Genomic DNA, 21,404 nt, shown 5'->3' with positions numbered 1-21,404 from the left:
TTTTTATTTAATCTGATAAGAGGCCGTATACAAGGATCTTTCCAGTTTTGTAGTTTCTCGAGCTTCAAAGCTCCAGATTCAAGCTCTGACGCACTTTCAGTGTCCAGTAGAATCAAATAGTTTTTTTTCGACCACGGTTTCTGCTGGACTAGATTACCAAACCAGCTGATAGGTCACACGAGTTTGAGCTCAATAAATATAAAGGCGGTGTGGTTTTTCGTTTATCCAGGAAAAAATATTTTATGCAACCAAGTTGTATCAGAAATAGTTTTCTTATCAATAGCTTAGTTTTCCAATTATTTTAATGATTGTGGAAAAGAGAATACAAAATTTTGGAAAAACCGAAATTTCTAGATATCACAGAAGGTATATACATTCGCATAAGATGTCATATAAGAAAGAAAAAAGAGGAGGAAAACAATGGAAGGAAAGAAGAGGGAGAATTGCCATTAATAATGGCAACTTATTCTTATTATTTCGTTTATGTTTATTGCATTTTAGTGCACTTGTTATTATTTCCCAACACATTAGCGATTTGATTGTCTTAAATTGTAGTTTTCTTGTGTTTTCCCATTTTTTTTGTTTATATTTGTTTTTGTACATTGACAATATTTCCTATAGACAAATAAAAATATATGGGGTGTAGCTGTGTAATTGTTGACTGCCTTTACTTAAAACTTAACTATTTTTATATGCTTCACTTTTTAGAAGGGAATTGATTTTGCTCCATCAAGATTTATAGCTCCAATGAAACCGTAAAAAAAACCTACCGTCTTGGTTACATTAAGCACAATTACACAACCAAAAGACACAAGCGAAGCTACATTTAAACGCAAAAAATGTTTACATTTGTTCTTAGAGCCATAATCATTTTCTGGACTACAGTAAAGTTGAAAAAATGCCCAAATTAGCTTATAAGTTGTGCCAGGTATTTTATCCAAAAAAAATATGGTCTCTTTATAGCCTCCTAAAATACATATTATTGTGAAGTTTTCACAAATCAGCTCGCAAATTGTTTTTAAATTTTTAACTTAAAGATTTTGAAAATGCACAATTATTGCGTAAAATACATGCCAAAGTGTTTAAACTTTCCAAGATCTAATGCATCCCAATGTCAATTTTTTGGTATTTTTGCTCAGAGTGGTATTTTTTCGGGAAGTAGGTTTTGGGGGGGGAGACTTTCAATGGGGATAATTATTCCTGGAAAGAAAAGTTTCCAGGGAGTAGTTTTCAGAGGAGGGGAATTTACAAGAGGTAGTAAAATAGCGACAAAGACCACACTGCCTTTCAATAACAAACAAATACATAGTAGAAACAATAGGGAAAATCTTTTCAAGACAGTGGAAATCAGTTCTGTGAATATTTCGGCCCTATGTACAAGGGCCGTCTTCAGCACAATACGAGAACGAGAGAGAAAATATATATATATATATATATATATATATATATATATATATATATATATATATATATATATATATATATATATATATAATAAGCTTACATTAAATTGTTAGAATTAAAGCTAGTAATGTTTTTAAAAACTCTATTAAAAACAGCCCTAGCATCCTTACTAAAACGAACTTCAACCAGGACTGACAAAAAGAATGAAGTGATAATATAAATTCATTCAAACTAAACAGAACAAAGTGATTAAATGCAATTTCTCAGAGTCAACCTTGCATTTTTTGCAGCCTGTCTCAAAAGCCTTTTCGTAGCTGGTTCAATACTATTATAAATTGGTTTAGTAAAATATTTTGTTAGATCATTTTTAATTAAATTTGAGTATAAAGAATTTAGTGAGTATTCCCCTAAGTCCCTGTTTAAAGAAATATTATTATTTATTTTGAGATTAATTTTGATTGATTCTCGAACCACCTGTTTTATCCTCAAATCATTAGTGATGAGTGAAGATTTTTCAAAAAGTATCGTGTGGGACGGATTATTAAATATATGCCAACCTAAAGCAGAATCAAAGGAGTTGATGGAACTATTTGAAATTAATGCCTTGTCTATGTCTTTTTTATGCTGTTGTAACCGCTTTTCTAGATTCTTATGGATCCTGCCAACATAGTAATTTTCACAATCACAGGGTATTTGATAACCCCTCTTTGGCGAGTAACTGGGGTCTTATCTTTACCAGAATTTAAGAAACTAATGATTAGCGAATCTATCGAAAGCCAACTCAAAATAATAGATATCTTCCCTTTAATTCAAATCACCCCCCACAAGTTAAAGGAGCAGTTGTAACTTCCCTCATTTATCGTGCCCTGAATATTTGCTCCGATTCGTATATAAATGCAGAAATAAACTTTATCAGAGATATTCTTTTTGGTAATGGATACCCCGTTCCTTTTGTCAATAAGATAACTAACCATAGAATAAAAAGACATTCTTGTAAAATCGAAGAAGATATTTCACAATATGAGGCTACTGCTAAGCCCTCAAATGTTGTCTATCTTCCGTGTATCCCAAAAATCACAACAGAATTAAAAAATATTTGCACAAAAAATAATCTGTTCGTATTTTTTACTAATAATTTTAAAATAATTAATTTCTTAAATCCCGGTAAAGATAAGACCCCAGTTACTCGCCAAAGAGGGGTCTATCAAATACCCTGTGATTGTGGAAATTACTATGCCAGCAGGACCCATCAGAATCTAGAAAAGCGGTTACAACAGCATAAAAAAGACATAGACAAGGCATTAATTTCAAATAGTTCCAACAACACCTTTGATTCTGCTTTAGGTTGGCATATATTTAATAATCCGTCCCACACGATACTTTTTGAAAAATCTTCACTCATCAGTAATGATTTGGGGATAAAACAGGTGGTTCGAGAATCAATCAAAATTAGTCTCAAAATAAATAATAATATTTCTTTAAACAGGGACTTAGGGGAATACTCACTAAATTCTTTATTCTCAAATTTAATTAAAAATGATCAAACAAAAAATATTTTACTAAACAAATTTATCAAACAGTTTGTGGTAAAGAACTGTAGTAAGGAGCGACCCGGCTCAATAGTAACCAAAACTCTAAAAAATGGAATTTTGGTACCAATAGCTACATCAAAAGAATCGCATTTTAATGCTGATTTTAAATATATAGGTTTCATCAAGTTACCCCTCAAATGTTACAAGGCTGAGAAAATTTGCGTTATTTTAGAAAATAGGGGGAAACACCCCCTAAAAGTCATAGAATCTTAATCACACCATCAGATTCAGCGTATCAGATAACCCTACTGTAGAAGTTTCAAGCTCCTATCTACAAAAATGTGGAATTTATATTTTTTGCCAGAAGGCAGATCACGGATGCGTGTTTATTTGTTTTTTTCCCCAGGGGTGACTGTATCGACCTAGTTGTCCTAGAATGTTGCAGGAGGGCTCATTCTAACAGAAATGAAAAGTTCTAGTGCCCTTTTTAAGTGACCAAAAAAATTGGAGGGCACTTAGGCCCCCTCTCACGCTAATTATTTTCCCAAAGTCAACGGATCAAAATTCTGAGATAGCCATTTTATTAAGCGTAGTTGAAAAACCTTATAACTATGTCTTTGGGGTACTCCCCCACAGTCCCCGTGGGAGGGGTTACAAGTTGAAAACTTTGACCAGTGCTTACATATAGTAATGGTTATTGGGAAGTGTACAGGCGTTTCCAGGAGTTTTTTTTGGTTGGAGGCAGGGGTTGAGAAGATGGGGATATGCTGGGGAAACTTTCCATCGAGGAATTTGTCATTGGGGAAGAAAATTTCCATGAAGGGAGCGCAGGATTTACTAGCAAAAAAATGAATATGAAAAAGTTGTTCTTTTTTCAGCTGGAAGTAAGCAGCAGCATTAAAACTTAAAATGAACAAAATTTATTACCCATATGAGGGGCTCACCTCCTCCTAATACCTCGCTCTTTACGCTAAAGTATTTTTAGTAATTTCAACTATTTATTCTGCGGCTTTTATGATTCAGGGGTCATTCTTAATGAATTGGGACACGATTTAAGCTTTAGTGTAAAGAGCGAGGTACTGACGAGGGGGCGAACCCCCTCATATATGTAATAAAAACATGAGAACACAAAAGTTCTCTACGTAAGCTAATTTATAAGTTACGTGTATCTTTTACTTATAAAAAGATTCGTAAAAAATTAAAAGTTCTAGTAGCCTTTTTAATTAACCGAAAATCGGAGGGCAACTAGGCTTCCTCTCCCGCTCTTTTTTCCTCAAAATCATTCTATCAAAATTATGAAAAAGCCATTTAGCCAAAAAAAAAAAAAAAAAATATACAAATTTCTTTTTAATTATTCCTCTGCGGAGAGCCAAAATCAAAACCTGCACTGATTCAAAAACGTTCAGAAATTAAATAAAAAAAACAAGTTTTTTTAAATGAAAGTAAAGGAGCGACATTAAAACTTAAAACGAACAGAAATTACTCCGTATATGAAAGGGGCTTTTCCTTCTCAACGCCCTGCTCTTTACGCTAAAGTTTTTTACTGTTTTAAAATGAAGAGTTAAGAGAAAGAGTCAAATTTTAGCGTAAAGAGTGGGGCGTTGAGAAGGAAAAGCCCCTTTCATATACGGAGTAATTTCTGTTCGTTTTAAGTTTTAATGTCGCTCCTTACTTTCATTTAAAAAAACTTGTTTTTTTTTTATTTAACAATAGTATTGAACCAGCTACGAAAAGGCCTTTGAGACAGGCTGCAAAAAAATGCAAGGTTGGCTCTGAGAAATTGAATTTAAACACTTTGTTCTGTTTAGTTTGAATGAATTTATATTCTCACTTCATTCTTTTTGTCAGTCCTGGTTGAACTTCGTTGAAGTAAGGATGCTAGGGCTGTTTTTAAAAGAGTTCTTAGAAACATTATTAGTTTTAATTCTTACAATTTAATGTAAGTTTATTTATATATACATATTTTCTCTCTCGTTCTCGTATTGTGCTGAAGACGGCCCTTGTACATAGGGCCGAAATATTCACAGAACTGATTTCCACTGTCTTGAAAAGATTTTCCCTATTGTTTCTACTTTGTATTTGTTTGACAAGAGGTAGTGGGATTTCCTGGCATGATTTAGAGAACAGTCAGAAATAAAACTAAAAAATAATTTTTTTTCAACTGAAACTAAATAGCAACATTAGAATTTAGGACGAACATAAATCATTTCTTAAATGAGGGGGGCTGCCCCATCATCCTACCTCGCTCTTTGCTATGAAGTTTGAATTTTGTCCTAGTTCTTTAAAGATGACTCTTGAAACACAAAGGCCGTTGAATTTGAATGAGAAATATATTTTAACAGCTTGAAGACTTCAGTGTAAAGACTAAAGTATGACAAAGGGGTGGTCCCTCTTTTTATTTTCATTTAATTCTCAGAAAAAGTGGTGACAATACCCCGAAGCCATTGTCTACACGTCCGCAACACAACATTTAAAGCAAATTTTTTTAAACTCTAAAGTATTTGTCCGCCCACAGAGGCCTTACTCGTTTGCTTTAGTTTCTTGTTCTTTCTGTTTTGTGTAGTGTTTGTTTTGATTCTTTTATTGATTACATAAAAAAAACAATTTTTTTAACTGAAAGTAAGGAGCGACATTAAAACTTAAAACGAACAGAAATTACTTCGTATATGAAAGGGGATGTCCCCTCCGCAATCCCTCGCTCTTTACGCTAAAGCTTTTAATTTTTTAAAAAAGCAGAATTGTGGCAAAGAGTCAAACTTTAGCGTAAAGAGCGAGGGATTGCGGAGGGGACAACCCATTTCATATACGGAGTAATTTCTGTTCGTTTTAAGTTTTAATGTCGCTCCTTACTTTCAGTAAAAAAAACTATTTTTTTTAATGTAATTTCTGAACGTTTTTGAATTAATGCATGTTTGATTTTGGCTCTTCACGCATAAATTATTAAAATGAAATTTACATATTAATTCCTTTTTTGGCTAAATGGCTTTCTCTTAGTTTTGATCAGACGATTTTGAGAAATAAGGGATGGGGAAGGAGGCCTAGTTGCCATGCAATTTTTCGGTTACATAAAAAGGCAACTATAAATTTTAATTTTTAACGAATTTTCTTATTGGTAAAAAATATACGTAATTTAAGAATTAACTTACGTAACAAATTTTTATATTGTTTAATTGTTATTATGTATACGAGGGGGTTTGTACCCTTGTTAATACCTCTTTCTTTACCCTAAATCGTAAGTTTTGTCCCAATTCTTTAAGAATGACCCCTGAATCAGAAAGGCCGTAGAATAAATAGTTGAAATTACTAAAAATACTATAGCATAAAGAGAGAGGTATTTATCTCCTCCTAAATACCTCGCTCTTTATGCTAAAGTATTATTAGAACCCCTCATATGCGTAATAATCTCTGTTCGTTTTAAGTTTCAATGTTACTCTTTACTTTCAATTGAAAAACTTTTCCATGTTTATTTTTTCATTGTTTTTTATAGTAATTTTAGAAAATCCTGCGCCCTTTTCATTGAATTTCTGTTCCCCCATGACATATTTCTCCAAGGAAAGATCCTCCCACATAGCACCCTTCCCTCAACCCCACCCCCAAAACCAAAAAAAAAACCTGAAAACGACTGTACACTTCCCAATAACCATTATTATATGTAAACAGTGGTCGAAGTTTGTAACTTGCAGCCCCTCCCCCAGGGACTCTGGGGGAGTAAGTCATTCCCAAAGACATAGTTATTATGGTTTTTGACTATGCGGAACAAAATGGCTATCTCAAAATTTTGACCTGTTGACTTTGGAGAAAAAATGAGCGTGGGAGGGGGCTAGGTGTCCTCCAATTCTTTTTGTCACTTGAAAAGGGCACTAGAACTTTTCATTTCCGTTAGAATGAGCCCTCTTGCGAAATTCTAGGACCACTTGGTCGATACGATGACCCCTGGGGAAAAGAAAAGAAAAGAAAAGAAAAAAAAAAAAAAATAAACACGCACCCGTGATTTGTCTTCTGGCAAAAAATACGAAATCCCACATTTTTGTAGATTGGAGCTTGAAAATTTGCTACAGGGTTCTCAAATACGCCGAATGCGAGGGTGTGATTTTTGTTAAGATTCTGTGACTTTTAGTTTTCCTTATTTTCTAAAATAAGGCAAATTTTTTCAGGCTCGTAACTTTTGATGACAAAGACTAAATTTGATGAAACTTAGCATGAAAATCTGATTCTTTTGATGTATATTTTAGCATCAAAATTCCGTTTTTTAGAGTTTCGTTTACTATTGAGCCAGGTCCTGGTAACAGTTCGTTTGACGTTTTACCACGAACTGTTTGATACTCCGGTTTTATTTTTTGTAGCGGGTCAAAAATAAATTATTATAAAGTGATAGCAACTTCACATGGACTTTTGAACTAAACGTCAAATGATATTTTGAACCTTCATTAACAAAGACTTTATGCTAAAAACTACTTTGGACTTTACAATAAGGCTCTGATTCGTGTTAAGTTATGAAATTTCACATGAATCTTAATTTAATTTCACCATTCCAATTTCTTTAATAAAGATTTATAAACACATATATCTTATAATAGACATGTAGTTTACAAAATATGTTTCATAAAAGGTTAGAGCTATAGGGAGAGGGTTAATATCGAATAAATGGCGCTTTTTTAGGCTACTGTTTGTAAGTTTTTTCTTGAAAAAGGATTGTTTTGCACCATCCCATGAGTGTAGAGCCCACACCCTATTCCTCCTCACTGCGTTGGAATTGTATAGAGCCCAGCTTTTAAATTATTTAAAGCTTTTATCAAGCAAAAGTGAAATACCGATAGTTTTCATTTCTTCGTTTTCTTTCTATGTTTTCATCATGCATGGCGTTAATAAGGAGGGGTAAGGTGTACCGCATGAACTTTAAAATATAAACGTGGTGAGTGAGAGAAACTAGGGGTGGGTGTAGCTTCCCAACCCCCTGCCCAGGTCTTCAACTGTCTTTGTCAAAACATGAAACTTAAGTATTCAGGCCTTTTATATATATATATATATATATATATATATATATATATATATATATATATATATATATATATATATATATATATATATATATATATATATATATATATATATATATATATATATATATATATATATATATATATATATATATATATATATATATATATATATATATATATATATATATATATATATATATATATATATATATATATATATATATATATATATATATATATATATATATATATATATATATATATATATATATATATATATATATATATATGTTCTAGCCACCCCCCCCCCCCCCCAATATATATCATGTTAATACGTATGCCCATATAAAATTGATGATTTCACTATTTAAATAATATATGTTTAAAATCCATAATTTGTATGTCCATTTCTTTTTGCTGGCTTAATGTGGGACAAAGGTCTATGTCTGGTAACTGCATACAAGACCAAGACCATATCTATTTATACTATATTTACAACTAGTTTAGATTACAGTTTCTCAAAACAAAAACATTAGTTACCTTGTGCCGGTGTCGTTGAGTAAGCGGAGTCTTCGCGATCGAAAGTTCCCTGTTTCAATCCCAGATGGCTCTAGGAACTTTTGTTGTTTAACTTGTCTTGATAATTATTGCTGATTTCTCATACTGGACACGTTTTGCTGGAGTAAGGATTAAGTAATTTACGGTTTCCGTATTCACAGACAAGCTAGTTCAGGTAATCTTTACCTTCAGGCAGGCACGTACGCAGGATTTTTTTTTCGGGGGGGGGGGGCAAAAATCTTCAAAACAGCAGATATAAAGTAGCACTTTTTTTTATTTAGTTACTAAATTAATGCAAAAAGCACATATATCGGAAAATACAAATTAACTTTATCTATACTTTAAATCGTAGCCTTCGAGCAGAGCTAATGGCAAATTTCTCCAATTTCATCGACTGATACGAGAACATCTCTGTGTACATTCAAGAGTGCCAAGCCATTCAGTCGGTCTTCACTCATCCGACTTCGAAGATGCGTTTTGATCCTTTTCATCGGAGAAAATGACCTCACAACACATGGTGTAGACGTGGGAATGACACAAAAGATGCTCAGTAACTTGTGAATATTCGGAAATATTCCGCGTTCGCACTCAGCCAAGCTCTGCACTGCTGTCTTCGGGAAAAGACTGGGTACTACTTTCAGCCACTTAGCTCACCATAGTTCAAACTCAGTCATCACAGCGGAGTCTGAACTCGTTAGATCTGAGGCATATAATTTGATCAGTTCTTTAAGATCGCTGCTAGGCTGTTTCACAACAAAAGATGGCAGTATTCCGCTGAGGCCTTTCAGCGTGACCTTGTGCTTTGTGAATCGAGATTAAAGTGATTGTATTAGCTGATCTACAAATGGGAGGAAAATGGATACGCGATAGTAAAATTCTATATGTTTTTCTGCCGGGATATCACTTGGGATTTTGACAAGGTTCCTCTTTCGTGGCATGACAAGAATAACTTCTAGTTCTCTGCATAGCCCAGTTGCTTCCAGAAACAGCTGATGAAACCTTCCATCGGCACTATTTCGGATTTCTTTGAACATTTCTGTTACACTTTTGACGCACTGAATGCACATAACCATATCTATGTTTTCAGACTGCAGCAGCTTAGATAGATTCGATGTATACCCAAGAAAAAAATCCATCACAATGAGGGTCACTATGTAGTCCAAGCTCAGGATGTTGTTGGGTAGACTTCTGGCTTTCGACAACGTAATTGAGTCCCCGTCCGTCTCTATCTCCTCTAGGGCCTTAAAGATAGGCACAATCAACTGTTTTGAGACCTGAATAGCATCATGTCTTTCGACCCACCTGGTTTCGCACAAGCCTTTAAGATTAAGTGCAGTATAAGTTTTTAGGATAGCGCTTCGCTTTGCACTAAAGTGGAAGAAATTAAATATCCCCCACTCTCCCCTATTTCAAAGACGGTAAATAGTTAGACAGAAAATGGGTTAATAATTGGGCAGTGACTTGACCGGATATTTCCATGCTGTAAAATCACAAAAAAATGCTTCATACATGATTCTTAATAAATGTCCTACTTTTGCCAGAAATCCCAAGAAACCATGCGGAAATTAAACATTTCACAAAATTTGGAGGGGGGGGCCTGCCTAAGTGCCAGCCTTCAGGTAATCTTTACCGTTCAATTGGAGTTCTCTGATTTGGTGAATCAGACAGTCATGAAATTCTTATCTTTGGAATCATTTTAAGGAGTCAATTCTTTTGATACATTTATTACTAAAAAACTTTTTTGACGTTTTTGATTACTATTAGCACTAGTCACTCCTTAAGTTTTGTTAACATTAATAGTCCAATTCTAGTTCAAGTATTTCTAAGGAACAAATTGCGTAGGGATACTTTTGTGCTAAGGTTGTCTGATATGTTGAATTTAATGGTTTGAGTCTCATCAAAACTACCCTCCTTCTGGGAGGTGTTTTACCATTTGTATAGATTCACCAAATTTTGTGTGCTCGTTATTTTTGTTATTGATTTGGAAATTAATGGATATTATATGTTTGGACTAAATTTAAAAACGCCAATTTTTAATATGTTCGAATTTCAACGTTGCTATATATATTTTTTTGTGTTTGGATAGTATTAGCACGAGTCACTTTTTACTTACAGTACGCTATTATAAATTGTTTGATTACGTATTCTATAGTTTTTTTTATTTACAAACAAGCCATGGCCTAAGTGAACAAATTTTGTAACGAATCCATTTTAAGTAAACATTGCTCTTGACAGAATTAAACACTGTGATGTACTTCTAAATGCAAGAAAAATAAATAAACGACCCCTCCTAAGAGATATGTGTTTTTTTATGATACAAGTAGAAGAAAAAGTCACCACCAAGACATAAGTGGCCATGAGTAATTTCATCTAAAGATTAGTGGCGGTTCTGGCCACTCTTGTGCTTGGGGCAAAATCTTGATTATTCCCCCTCTGTTCCAGCCAAGATTTTCAGTTATTAACGAAATTTAAGCATAAAATGTCCCAAAAACATTAAAACTAATTAAATTTCTATCTACTTACTTTTATTTTTGAGGAATTGCGACGAAGATATGAGGAAAATGAAAATTTATGATTAAGTTTGACTATACTTACTGCCCAGGTCGTATCCACAATTTTTTTGGCGGAGGGGGGGGGGGTAATAAATTATATTTAATTAAAAAGCGGATCATAATCTGGGGGTGCTTAAAAAGCCTCAAACCCCCTCTCCTCCCTTGATATAGTCTTGCTTAATGCCAACTGTGTCATCAAGTTTATTTTAATATAATAAAACATTAAACATTTCAAAATGATTATAATCGTTAGATTATTTATTCGAAATTTTGCGCCAATGAGATTTTGACATCCGGGGCAAGTACCCTTTTCTATCCCTCCCCTAAAACTGTTCCTGCTAAAGGGTTCATATGAAATTTTCACATTTTTTACAGATTAGTAAAAATAATTAACTTTGCTATTCTCAAAGGTAGGTTAGACAGGACCAAAGAGATCAGGAAGATCGAAGTGTGAACTTATATTGCTCTTTTGATCCTCTTCTTGAATTTAGCTTGAATTATTCAGGCTATTTATTCAGGCTTCCTGAATTATTTCAGGAGTTTTAAAATTCCAGAGAACACCATTTGCGTTACAATCACAATTTTTGTATCTAATTTATGTTTCATTTATAGGCTGTCGAGGCCAACGTCATTACGACCTGTAAATGTCATGGAGTTTCAGGAAGTTGTACTTTACGAACATGTTGGCAGACTCTCCCTCCGTTCAGAGATATAGGAAACTATATTAAGCAACGGTAAGTTCTTTTCTTTCATTATTTTAGTCAAAGCTGGTTCTTCTACTGGTTTTTACTATTTAGTAAAGCTGGCTTCCTGATAATTTGATTTTAAGTCAGAGATTATTGCAACCAAAGTTTAATTCACATCTTGCAACGTTAGAAAGATGCTACACACTTTTATGCTCTAAACACATTTTCACAGTTGCATATTAAGTAGGATTTAAGGCAGGGCATTCCACATTGGTGTGGATGTAGCTTACAATTACGTAAATTAGCAGAGGAAAAAAAAATATGTACAAGTCCCACTGTAAAGCCAGAAAACTGTGATTCAAAATGAAGGAAGAGAAAAGGCAATTTTTGAAGCCCAATAATGAGCAAAATCAAGCTGTAGAAAAATAATCATTATCATAATCATGTTCTTCATGCAAACTGTTGTAATAACTTACTTAGTTAAGGATAATAACTTTACTTAGGGGTATCTCCTCTAATGGCTTCATATCAGTATTTTTGGTATGCCTCCCTGTTACAGTCCTCAGTAGAACTTGGGTGGGATGGTCAGAAAAGTTTTCCCCACCAGCGCTTGGGAGGTCTTCCCATGGGGCAAGAGAAGTTTTATTCTTCCCTCAAAGGCTATTTAGCAGCTGGGCTTTGAACATACGCTGAACGTGTATGAACCATCGAAGCTGTTGGATTTTGACTGTCTGCATGATGGTTTGAGGGTAATCCAAGGGGGACATCAGTTGTTAGATTGATGCTTGTTCAAGGTAAGTAATACCACTGAGCTTTTGGATTGATTTATTTTCAAATGCTGCCAGTCTGTGCTTGTCTTCGGCTTTTAGAGTCCATGTCTCTGCTCCATACGTTGTAAATAGAATCACCAAGGCACGGAAGAGTCGGATCTTCAGTTTTAAAGGGATGTATTAATTTTTCCAAATAGAACGCAGTGACTTAAAGCAATTGGAGGCAAGAGCCAGGATTCGTTAGACGTCTTTTGAGGAGTCATTACTCGCCACGGATAGAGACATTGATAAGAATAAAACTAGTCTGTGCATGCCATGATACTCTCATCACCTTGGTCTTGTAGGGGTTTATCTCAATTCCAAAGATACTGGCTGATTCGTTGACAGCATTTGCCCTGGCTTGAATCCCCTCTATTTTTCAGCTCAGATGATTAATATCATCCGCATATGCAAACAGGTAAAAAGATATCCTCTCAAGACTATTCTCGTGTTATCAGGAGCCAGGGCCAGTACACTGCTTAGGAATAGGCAGAAAAGAGTGGGTGAAAAGAGTCGTCCTTGGAGAACACCTGTAGCAGTAGAAAACTCATCAGTGAGTCGATTACTAGTCTGCACTATAATTCTCGCCTTCTTGAACATACTCCTCATAACATCGATAATATCAGAGGGAATTCCGTAGTGAGGCAAGATTCTTAAAGTCGATGAAACAGTTGGTATAACTCTACTGAATTCCAAATATCGTTCCATGATTTCTTTAATGACAAATATCATTAATATGTCTTGTCAAACTTCTTACGTAGTACGTCCAAGAATCAATTCCAATGAAATAGTTCTCGTATGTGCAATAAAGACAATCGTTTTTGTATATTTTGTAACTTTATGCTTCAAGAAAGCTATAGAATTTTTTTTTTTTTTTTGAAGCAGACCTGTTTCCGTTGTTGTAGAAGATGGCGTTAAGAGACATACGAGAACCAGTTAAATGACATTCAGAGAAATTTTTAAAGCAGCATCGAGTAACCGGAGAAGGAAGCCACTTCTTCAGCAAGAGAGTAGCCAATCAATAGAGGGCAGTTGCATCTGCTCAACATAATATCTGCTCAACCAGCAAAACCACTTAAGTGCAGCATTGACAGAGACCGGCTACATTAGGGTTTTATCCACAACTGGGACACGAGTAATCGTCAATCAAGACGTAGCAAGCACCACTATGAGAAAAGTGGGCCTGTAGATGTCATCGTGGAGGGTAAAACGGATAAAATCCTTCTTTCTCCCCAAACTCCGAGTTAAGGGATTTTAAGGCAAACATCTTTAATCGTAAATTTTTGCATCACAGAATTAAAAGTTCAGGGTTTTGAATTTCAATTTCAAGTCTACATAAGACAGACCTAATGATATTCTTAAACTTGCAGTTGATTGCGTAAGGGTTGCCATTGCACTTGAGCATTATTTTGATGAAAAGTTATAAGTTCAGCAGAGTTTAATTTTACAAGATCAGTATAACCAGTTGCAAGTTCAACAGAGTGTAAACATTAAAAATCTTTGGGAACACTTTTGTAATAGTATATTATCCTTGTACTTGAAGACATAGGTGAGATCGATCTTCTTATGTAATCTTTATGCTCTGTGACTTGTTCTCCCAACAATTAAAATGTACACAATCTTATTTTTAAAAGCTGAGAAAATAATAAAATTATGAACTGTGAAATATGGGTTTTAGATTGAATGCATGAAAATAGAAACAAACGGCCGAGAAAAAAAGGTGTCTCTTTCTCGTGTAATATAATCTATTATAAAAGAATAATAGCTTCATTTTGTTTAAGATGATAAAAAAATGTAATATTAATTTTCTTCATCTTGTACAATGTTAAAACACAGAATAGGCCTAGGTTAGAGTAACCCTTGTCATAGAGGTTTTTTTTGCAGAAGGGGTAGCCAATACAGTTTTCTTTTTTGACCCTTCTTGTTCATGGGAGTGATTTGCTATGTTGCAGGGGGCAATTACCTCCCAGATCTTGGTTTTCCCGTCCCAACCCCCCGACCCCCCAGGATCTTGACAAAATAGCTAAATAGCAAAAATACTTATTACTAAATATTTTTAGCTAAAATACTTTTCACCTTTTATCCACCGTTTTTTACCCTTCATGCTAAAATACAGTTATTTCTACCGAGGTTTTTGACTTTTTCATGCGCTCTTCGTGTTTTGTTGTACTTTTAAGGATATATTAAGCACTTTTTGTTTCCATTGAAAGATCATTTTTTCTTTTTCCCTTTTTATTTTGCTTTTCTGTTGAGAAGCATATATAGATGCAAAATAAAGGCATTCAGATTAGTTGCAAAATTGATCATTTTACTAATAACCTTTATCTCTTTTATTTCATTTTTTTCAAGTAAATTCATTATATTTAGTAATTCTTAATAATCCTTGATGTTAAGTAAAGGTCTGTACCCAATTGGATTTTTGCTTTTTCACTTGCGGTCTATCTTCATATTAAGACCTTTGCGAATGTTGTACATTAGCCACTTTAGCTTATTTCAGTTCATCCTCAGTATCTTAAAGATATATCAAACTAGGAATTATTGCTTTTCAAGTGTTTAATTCATAAAATAGTTTTGTTCTGAAATAAAACAACCAATACTTTATTACAAATTTCAAAATAAACATATTATTTCTGTCTCTGAAACTTTACCAATGTTTCTGTGTAGCTAGATTTCTTTTTTTTACTAGTTTGACACTTTTAACATTTCTTAGATTTGAAGAAGCCAGGCATGTCAGACCTGTTCGGTCAAAGAAACATAGAAAATTGGTACTCCGGATCCGATCCATTAGTCTTTGGAAGAAGAAGAGACTGAAGTCAGGAGATTTAGTCTATTTAAGTGAGTCACCCAACTACTGTGATTACAACCCTGAGATTGGCATCATAGGAACGGGTGGACGAAAGTGTAATAAATCTTCAAATGGTAAGTTACATTTCATTATCAAACAGTTCGTGGTAACGAACTATAAGTACGGAGCGACCAGGCTCAATAGTAACCAAAACTCTAAAAACAGGATTTACCAATATCATTAGATGAATCAAAAGAATTGGATTTTTATGTTCATTTTAAATATATAAGTATCATCAAGTTTTGTCCTAACCATCAATAGTTATGAGCCTGAGAAAGTATGTCTTATTTTCGGAAAAAGCGGAAAACACCCCTCAAAAGTCATAAAATCTTAATGAAAATCACACCATTGAATTTAGCATATCAGAAAATCCTACTTTAGAGGTTTCAAGCTCCTATCTGCAAAAATGCGGAATTTTGCATTTCTGTCAGAAGACAGATCAGGGATGCTTTATTTTTTTCCCTGGGGTGATCTTATCAGTCCAGTGGTCCTAGAATGGTGCAAGGGGGCTTATTCGAGCGGAAATTGAAAGTTCTATTGCCCTTTTAAGTGACCTAAAAACTTGAACGATGAATAGGCCCCCTCCAACGCTCATATTTTCCCAAAGTCACCGGCTCAAACGTTTTAGATAACCTTTGCTCAGCATAGTCGAAAAATTAAAATAATAAGTCTTGGAGGACGAATTAATCACCCAAAACCCCGGGGAAGGGCTTCAGGTTATAAACTTTGCCCATTGTTTACATATTGTATGGGTTATTTGGAAGTATACAGACGTTTTCAGGGGGATTTTTTTCCTATGGGGAGGGGAGAGGGTTACGCTGGAGGATCTTTCCATGCAAGAATTGTTCATGAGAGAAGATAATTTACATGAAGGGGGTGCTGGATTTCCAGGCATTATTTAAAAAAATCGTCAGAAACTAAATAAAAAAAGCAAGAGTTTTCAACTTAAATTAAGGAGCAACATTAAAACTTAGAACTAGCAGAAATTATTAAGTATATGAGGAGTTTGCCCCCTCGTCAATACCTCGCTCTTTACGCTAAAGTATTTCTAGTAATTTCAAAAGAGCTATTTATTCTAATTAAACGGCTTTGTAATTCAGGGGTCATTCTTGAGGAACTGGAACAAAATCTGAACTTGAGCGTAAAGACCGAGGCGTTGCCGTGGGGGCTAACCACCTCATACATCTAATAATGTCTGTTCGCTTTAAGTTTTAATGTTGCTTCTTACTTTTAGCTGAAAAAATTTGTTTTTGTATTTAATAAATCAAAAAATTGAAAACCGAAGTATTAATCAAGACAAACGAAATCAATTGTCCATTTATATGATTAGCTATTTGTTTATCAATCCTTCCAGTGACCTACAACTAAGCTTTAAACTCAGAATGTGAAAATTATACAGAATAACCTTGAGTTCACTAGAGTGTAAATATGTTATTTTTAACGGCGGGCACAGGCCACTTCTATACATTTATCCCACCTATGTCCACCTATGTATTTATTCTAGTCCAATCCTATATATTTTTTATGTTTCCTAAGTATGGAAATATGTTGGTTGCTCATGGACAGTACGACCACCCTTTGGCTGACTTTACTCTAGAGCGTATATTTGGAAAAGTAAAATTTTCTTGTGAATGACTTAATATTCATTTTATTTAAAGAGCAAACAAAAAACACTTTATATGGTTACAATGGCATCATGCATTGCATAAAATTTGTGTATGTCGTGACGGAAGCATCAGGATTTTTAGTAAAGCCTAAACGGGCAAAGCCCAAAATCAGTCGGGAGCCACTCTATTAAATATATATTTAATTCATTTAATGTAATAAACATGTAGTTCATTCTATAAAGTTAAAAACTCAGAAACACTAGGAAAATACAAAAGGGAAATGGGAGTTCATAAAAGACGTTTAGTAAATATAACGTCTTTTAGGTCGGCTGGTACGACGTTATAGAAGACGTCCATAAATATAACGTTCGGTACAAAGATCTTTAAAGGCTTTTGGACCATAATATCAACTTTATTGAACAAATTTTGTCAAGAAATGACGTGAAGGTATACCTGCGTGGCAAAAAGGCCCGAGTGGGCGGGAGTAAGTAAATCAGTTCAGAAAAAAAATGAAAAAAAGTGAGAGTTTAGGCCACGGATAGACTCGCAGGAATTTGTTGTTGTGTTGTTGTTAGTGTTATGACCAATTAAAACACACTGTTTGAAATACGGCTCTCATTCATTAAAGGTTAAAAACTATTCTGAATAACTGACATAACACTTGACAACTATGGAAATTTAGTGCTTTTCAATAAACTTCTTAATTCGAAATAACTCAAAAAAAAACCTTAGAGAATCGTGGTCTTAGGTATGAATATACAGGGAACAAAGTTTCATCTGTAATTTAAGCTTGATCTTTTTATTTTTAACTTTATAATATATTAAAACACTGCTATAAACTTATTTTACAGCAATCTATCCGGCAATGCAAGTTGTTGTTTATATGGCATTTGATCGGTCAACGATCTGATCGGTCAACGAGTATTGTTTTTCAATACTCACAATTGATTCCTAATATGTTTAATGATTTGGCCAGTTCAAAAGAAGATCAATAGAACAAAAGATAATATGTCCATGCTACTGATAATAATGTTATCACTATTACTTTTACTACTACTACTACTACTACTACTACTACTACTACTACTACTACAACTGCTACTACAACTACTAACACTGCAAGTTTTACTACTACTACTACTAGTTCTGCTACTGATGCTAAACAACTCCAACTAGTACTTTATTTGTTATTCCTTGTAGGGTGATACTTTCAGGGTATCATGAGAGGGATTCTCAGCTGACAAAAAGGTAACGTGTGCATGCCCCTACTGTTATAGATGCTCGTTCTACTACTGTTACTGTTACTACAAACACAACACTAAACCTGCTACTAATTCTCTTTATCACTACTATCATGAAACAGTACTACTAACTCTAAATGTATGAAGGTGAAAATGGGAGAGAGGATATATGGGTGAAAAGGCTTTGGGGATTAAGTTGGAAATTTCAGAGAATCTTAAAAGGGGAAGATCAATTGACCAAAAGACAATATGTGCATACTGTTACTAATACTACTACTACTGCTATTTTTACTACTACTACTTTCACTACTTCCATTCTAACTACTACTCCTATTGCATATATTTGCAAGGCTAAGAGTTTTAAGATGAAAATTGGAGGATATATATTAATAAAGACTATCAAAGGGCCTATTGGCAATGTCATAGAAACACCTGATTGTATCAAGGTGAAACTTTAAGAACTTGATGAGGAGGATATTAAACTGAATAAAAGGCAATCTATTAATACCACTGCTGCTACTAGTACTAGCATTATTGCTTTTAATACTACTGCTAGTTTTACTAGGACTAAAATTTCTACTTTGACTATTATTACAATTATGCCTTTAGGTATGAAGGTGAAATTTTCTGGGAGAATTGAGGGTTAAGAGTGAACTGAATAATATAACACCACCTGTATTTAGGTTGCGAAAAGTGTGTATCGGCAACATCTCAGGAACGGCTTTATGTGCGAAGTTGAAGCTTACAGGGAATGTTGTGAGGGGTGTTAAACTAATCAAAGGACAAACTTTAAATCCTAATGCTTTTTTTCTACTCATACAACAACTACTACTACTACTGCTACAGCTACTAGTTACTTATGTTACTATTCATACCGCCAATAAAGCTATGGCTACAAATATTCATTCTACTGCTACTGCTATAACCAATGGTAATAGTGTTACTTGTACTAAAGGTAAGGGTGTTAAGGCAAAAAATTAACGGAATATATAAACAATATTAAGCTAAATAAAAAACACACTATGCCCATACAAGTTGTCAATAGGACGTATCAGTATCAGGGACAGTCTAGGGTACTAAGCTGAAACCAGTGTAGTGAAACCATTTAATTACAAATATTTAAATATATATTTAATTAAGTTTAGAAGTATTCAAATATATGTCATTAAAAATAACATCAAGTAATTTGAATTCATATTTGATTTTTTCTGTATTTATTTACAAATCAAAAATCTTTCCAGTATTCCTATTTACTTTTGTGTATCAAACATAGTATCTAAGAGTATTTACTGTTTTTTCAGACTCTGTTTTCCATATTTGCCTTTTCAAAATGTTGATTTAGACGTAGACCCTTAGGAGCACTGCCGGACGCTAGGTATATTTGTAGAGTAGTTATATATAAGAAGAGCAAAAGTTGAGTAGCCATGAAAAAAAAAATTGTCGTCATGTTTAGTATTCAGGCTTTTAAAGCAAGGGAAGCTTTCTAAATCGTTTTAAATAAACTGGACTGGGCATTCTATAATTAAACTGAAAAGAATAATATCTCCGCCATAAAAGGTGGAACATTAGGCACTTAAATTAGGTTTAGCACGTAGGGAGGTCATTTTCGAAAAGTTATTAAAATCTTGATCGATGCTTCAAGCATTTACGTCTTACCAGGCAAATAATAGCGTCGGGTTAAAACAGAGACTCGTGTGGGGTGAGACGGGTAATAAGCTTAAAAATATTTAATTCTATATCATCTGATAGGTGGTAGACTTGTAAAGTCCTACTTGCCAATTATTTCACTGTTGGTCTTGACTTTTCCTATCAAGTTGGTTCTCTCCTATAGCTGCAAGATTAATTAACCAATTTGAAAATTGTTCTTACAACATTAAAAACTAGGTTAAAGAAACAAAATAGCTTTGGATTCAGATAAGAGAAATTTTGTGAGTATTTTGGATGTAGTACGCAGAATAATCACGTTAGAAGACTCAGACTAAAGCGTGAATATGCAAACTCTAAGCAGATTCAGGCTAAAATTTTACTCTGTCAGTGCATTTAAGCCAGGAGAAGAGGTTTTTGAACATCTACTTCCTTACCGCTAAACTGCGTTGCCCTGTTTTGTAACAGGAAAACCAAAATTTTTGACAAATTGGGAATGAAAAGAGTACAATTGTTTGCATGGGCTTTATATCCGTCTAGATATCTTGAACAAAAAGCTTATTTTCACATATACCCTTGATGGTAATGAGTCAGAGACTTTAGAGTTAGGAGAGGGTATTAAACCTTCAATTAAACCTGAGGATTGCAGCAGTTTGGATTTTGAAGCCATTACATAAAAAGAAAAGAAATCCTCCTAGAAAAATAAATCCAAGCAGAGACTTCTTTGAGAAAAGCCAAGTAAACATTGTCAGAGGCAAATTGATGATCTCATTATATTTTAAATAGTTGAAGAAATGCGGCCTCTTGTGACTGTGGAGAAAATGTTTCCAAAACTTTGTGCCATGTTTGGCTCCTTATGGAAGAATTATTTTTCGAAACATCCTGCCCACTCTTATACACCAGTGGTTCCTAGAGATGATGACAATTTTAAAAACAAATTCGCTGACTTGGATTATATGTGCACTACAGCAGATTTATGGACTGTAAATCACAGAAACGAATTTGTCGTTGCTGCACACCGGCGAGAGGTGGACCGTAATAGAGAGTCATCTGCAATCACTTGTCTCAGATTCAAAGGCTTAAATGATTCTTCTTTTTCTGCCGGTGCTCTTAACGAGATTCACAAAGCATGTGGTCTTCTGTAAGCTAATTGTGTAAACTAACAGGCGATGACAGTAATTTCATGAAAGCTTATAGGAAATTTGCATATCCAGTCAGCCCAACTGACAATATGCTTAGTAGGAATGATGATAATAGACATTCTAAAAGCACAGTGACACCTCCATAATTGCTTTAGTTGGAAATTTGCTTGAATTGCAGATGGAAAAGTGAGATGAAACAGAATAATCTGGATTCAAATGATACGTATGCCCTCACTTGCATCTTTTGAGCCACACGCTGAATCTTGTTGCTAGTAGAGATAGTGAAACAGCCATGTCAAATGTGTCATGTAAAAAACTGTACTATACTTCAATGGAGAAGCGTCAAATACTATGGAATACAATGAGGCAGAGTTCAAAAGCCTC

General features: G+C 34.2%; 1 protein-coding gene across 4 annotated transcripts in view; it reads left to right on the top strand.

The window, feature by feature from the left end:
• Positions 1-21,404, top strand: part of LOC136040625 (protein Wnt-7a-like) — an 82,405-nt gene that overhangs the window by 52,161 nt on the left and 8,840 nt on the right. For all 4 annotated transcript variants that reach the window (XM_065724898.1, XM_065724901.1, XM_065724900.1 and 1 more), the window contains exons 4-5: positions 11,659-11,780; positions 15,252-15,460. In XM_065724898.1, coding sequence (XP_065580970.1) covers positions 11,659-11,780; positions 15,252-15,460 — 331 coding nt within the window. The remainder of the gene's footprint in view (positions 1-11,658; positions 11,781-15,251; positions 15,461-21,404) is intronic.

This window comes from Artemia franciscana, chromosome 21 (genome assembly GCF_032884065.1).
Source record: "Artemia franciscana chromosome 21, ASM3288406v1, whole genome shotgun sequence".
NCBI classification, from domain to species: Eukaryota; Metazoa; Arthropoda; class Branchiopoda; order Anostraca; family Artemiidae; genus Artemia; species Artemia franciscana.
This window is presented reverse-complemented; position numbering and strand designations above follow the sequence as displayed.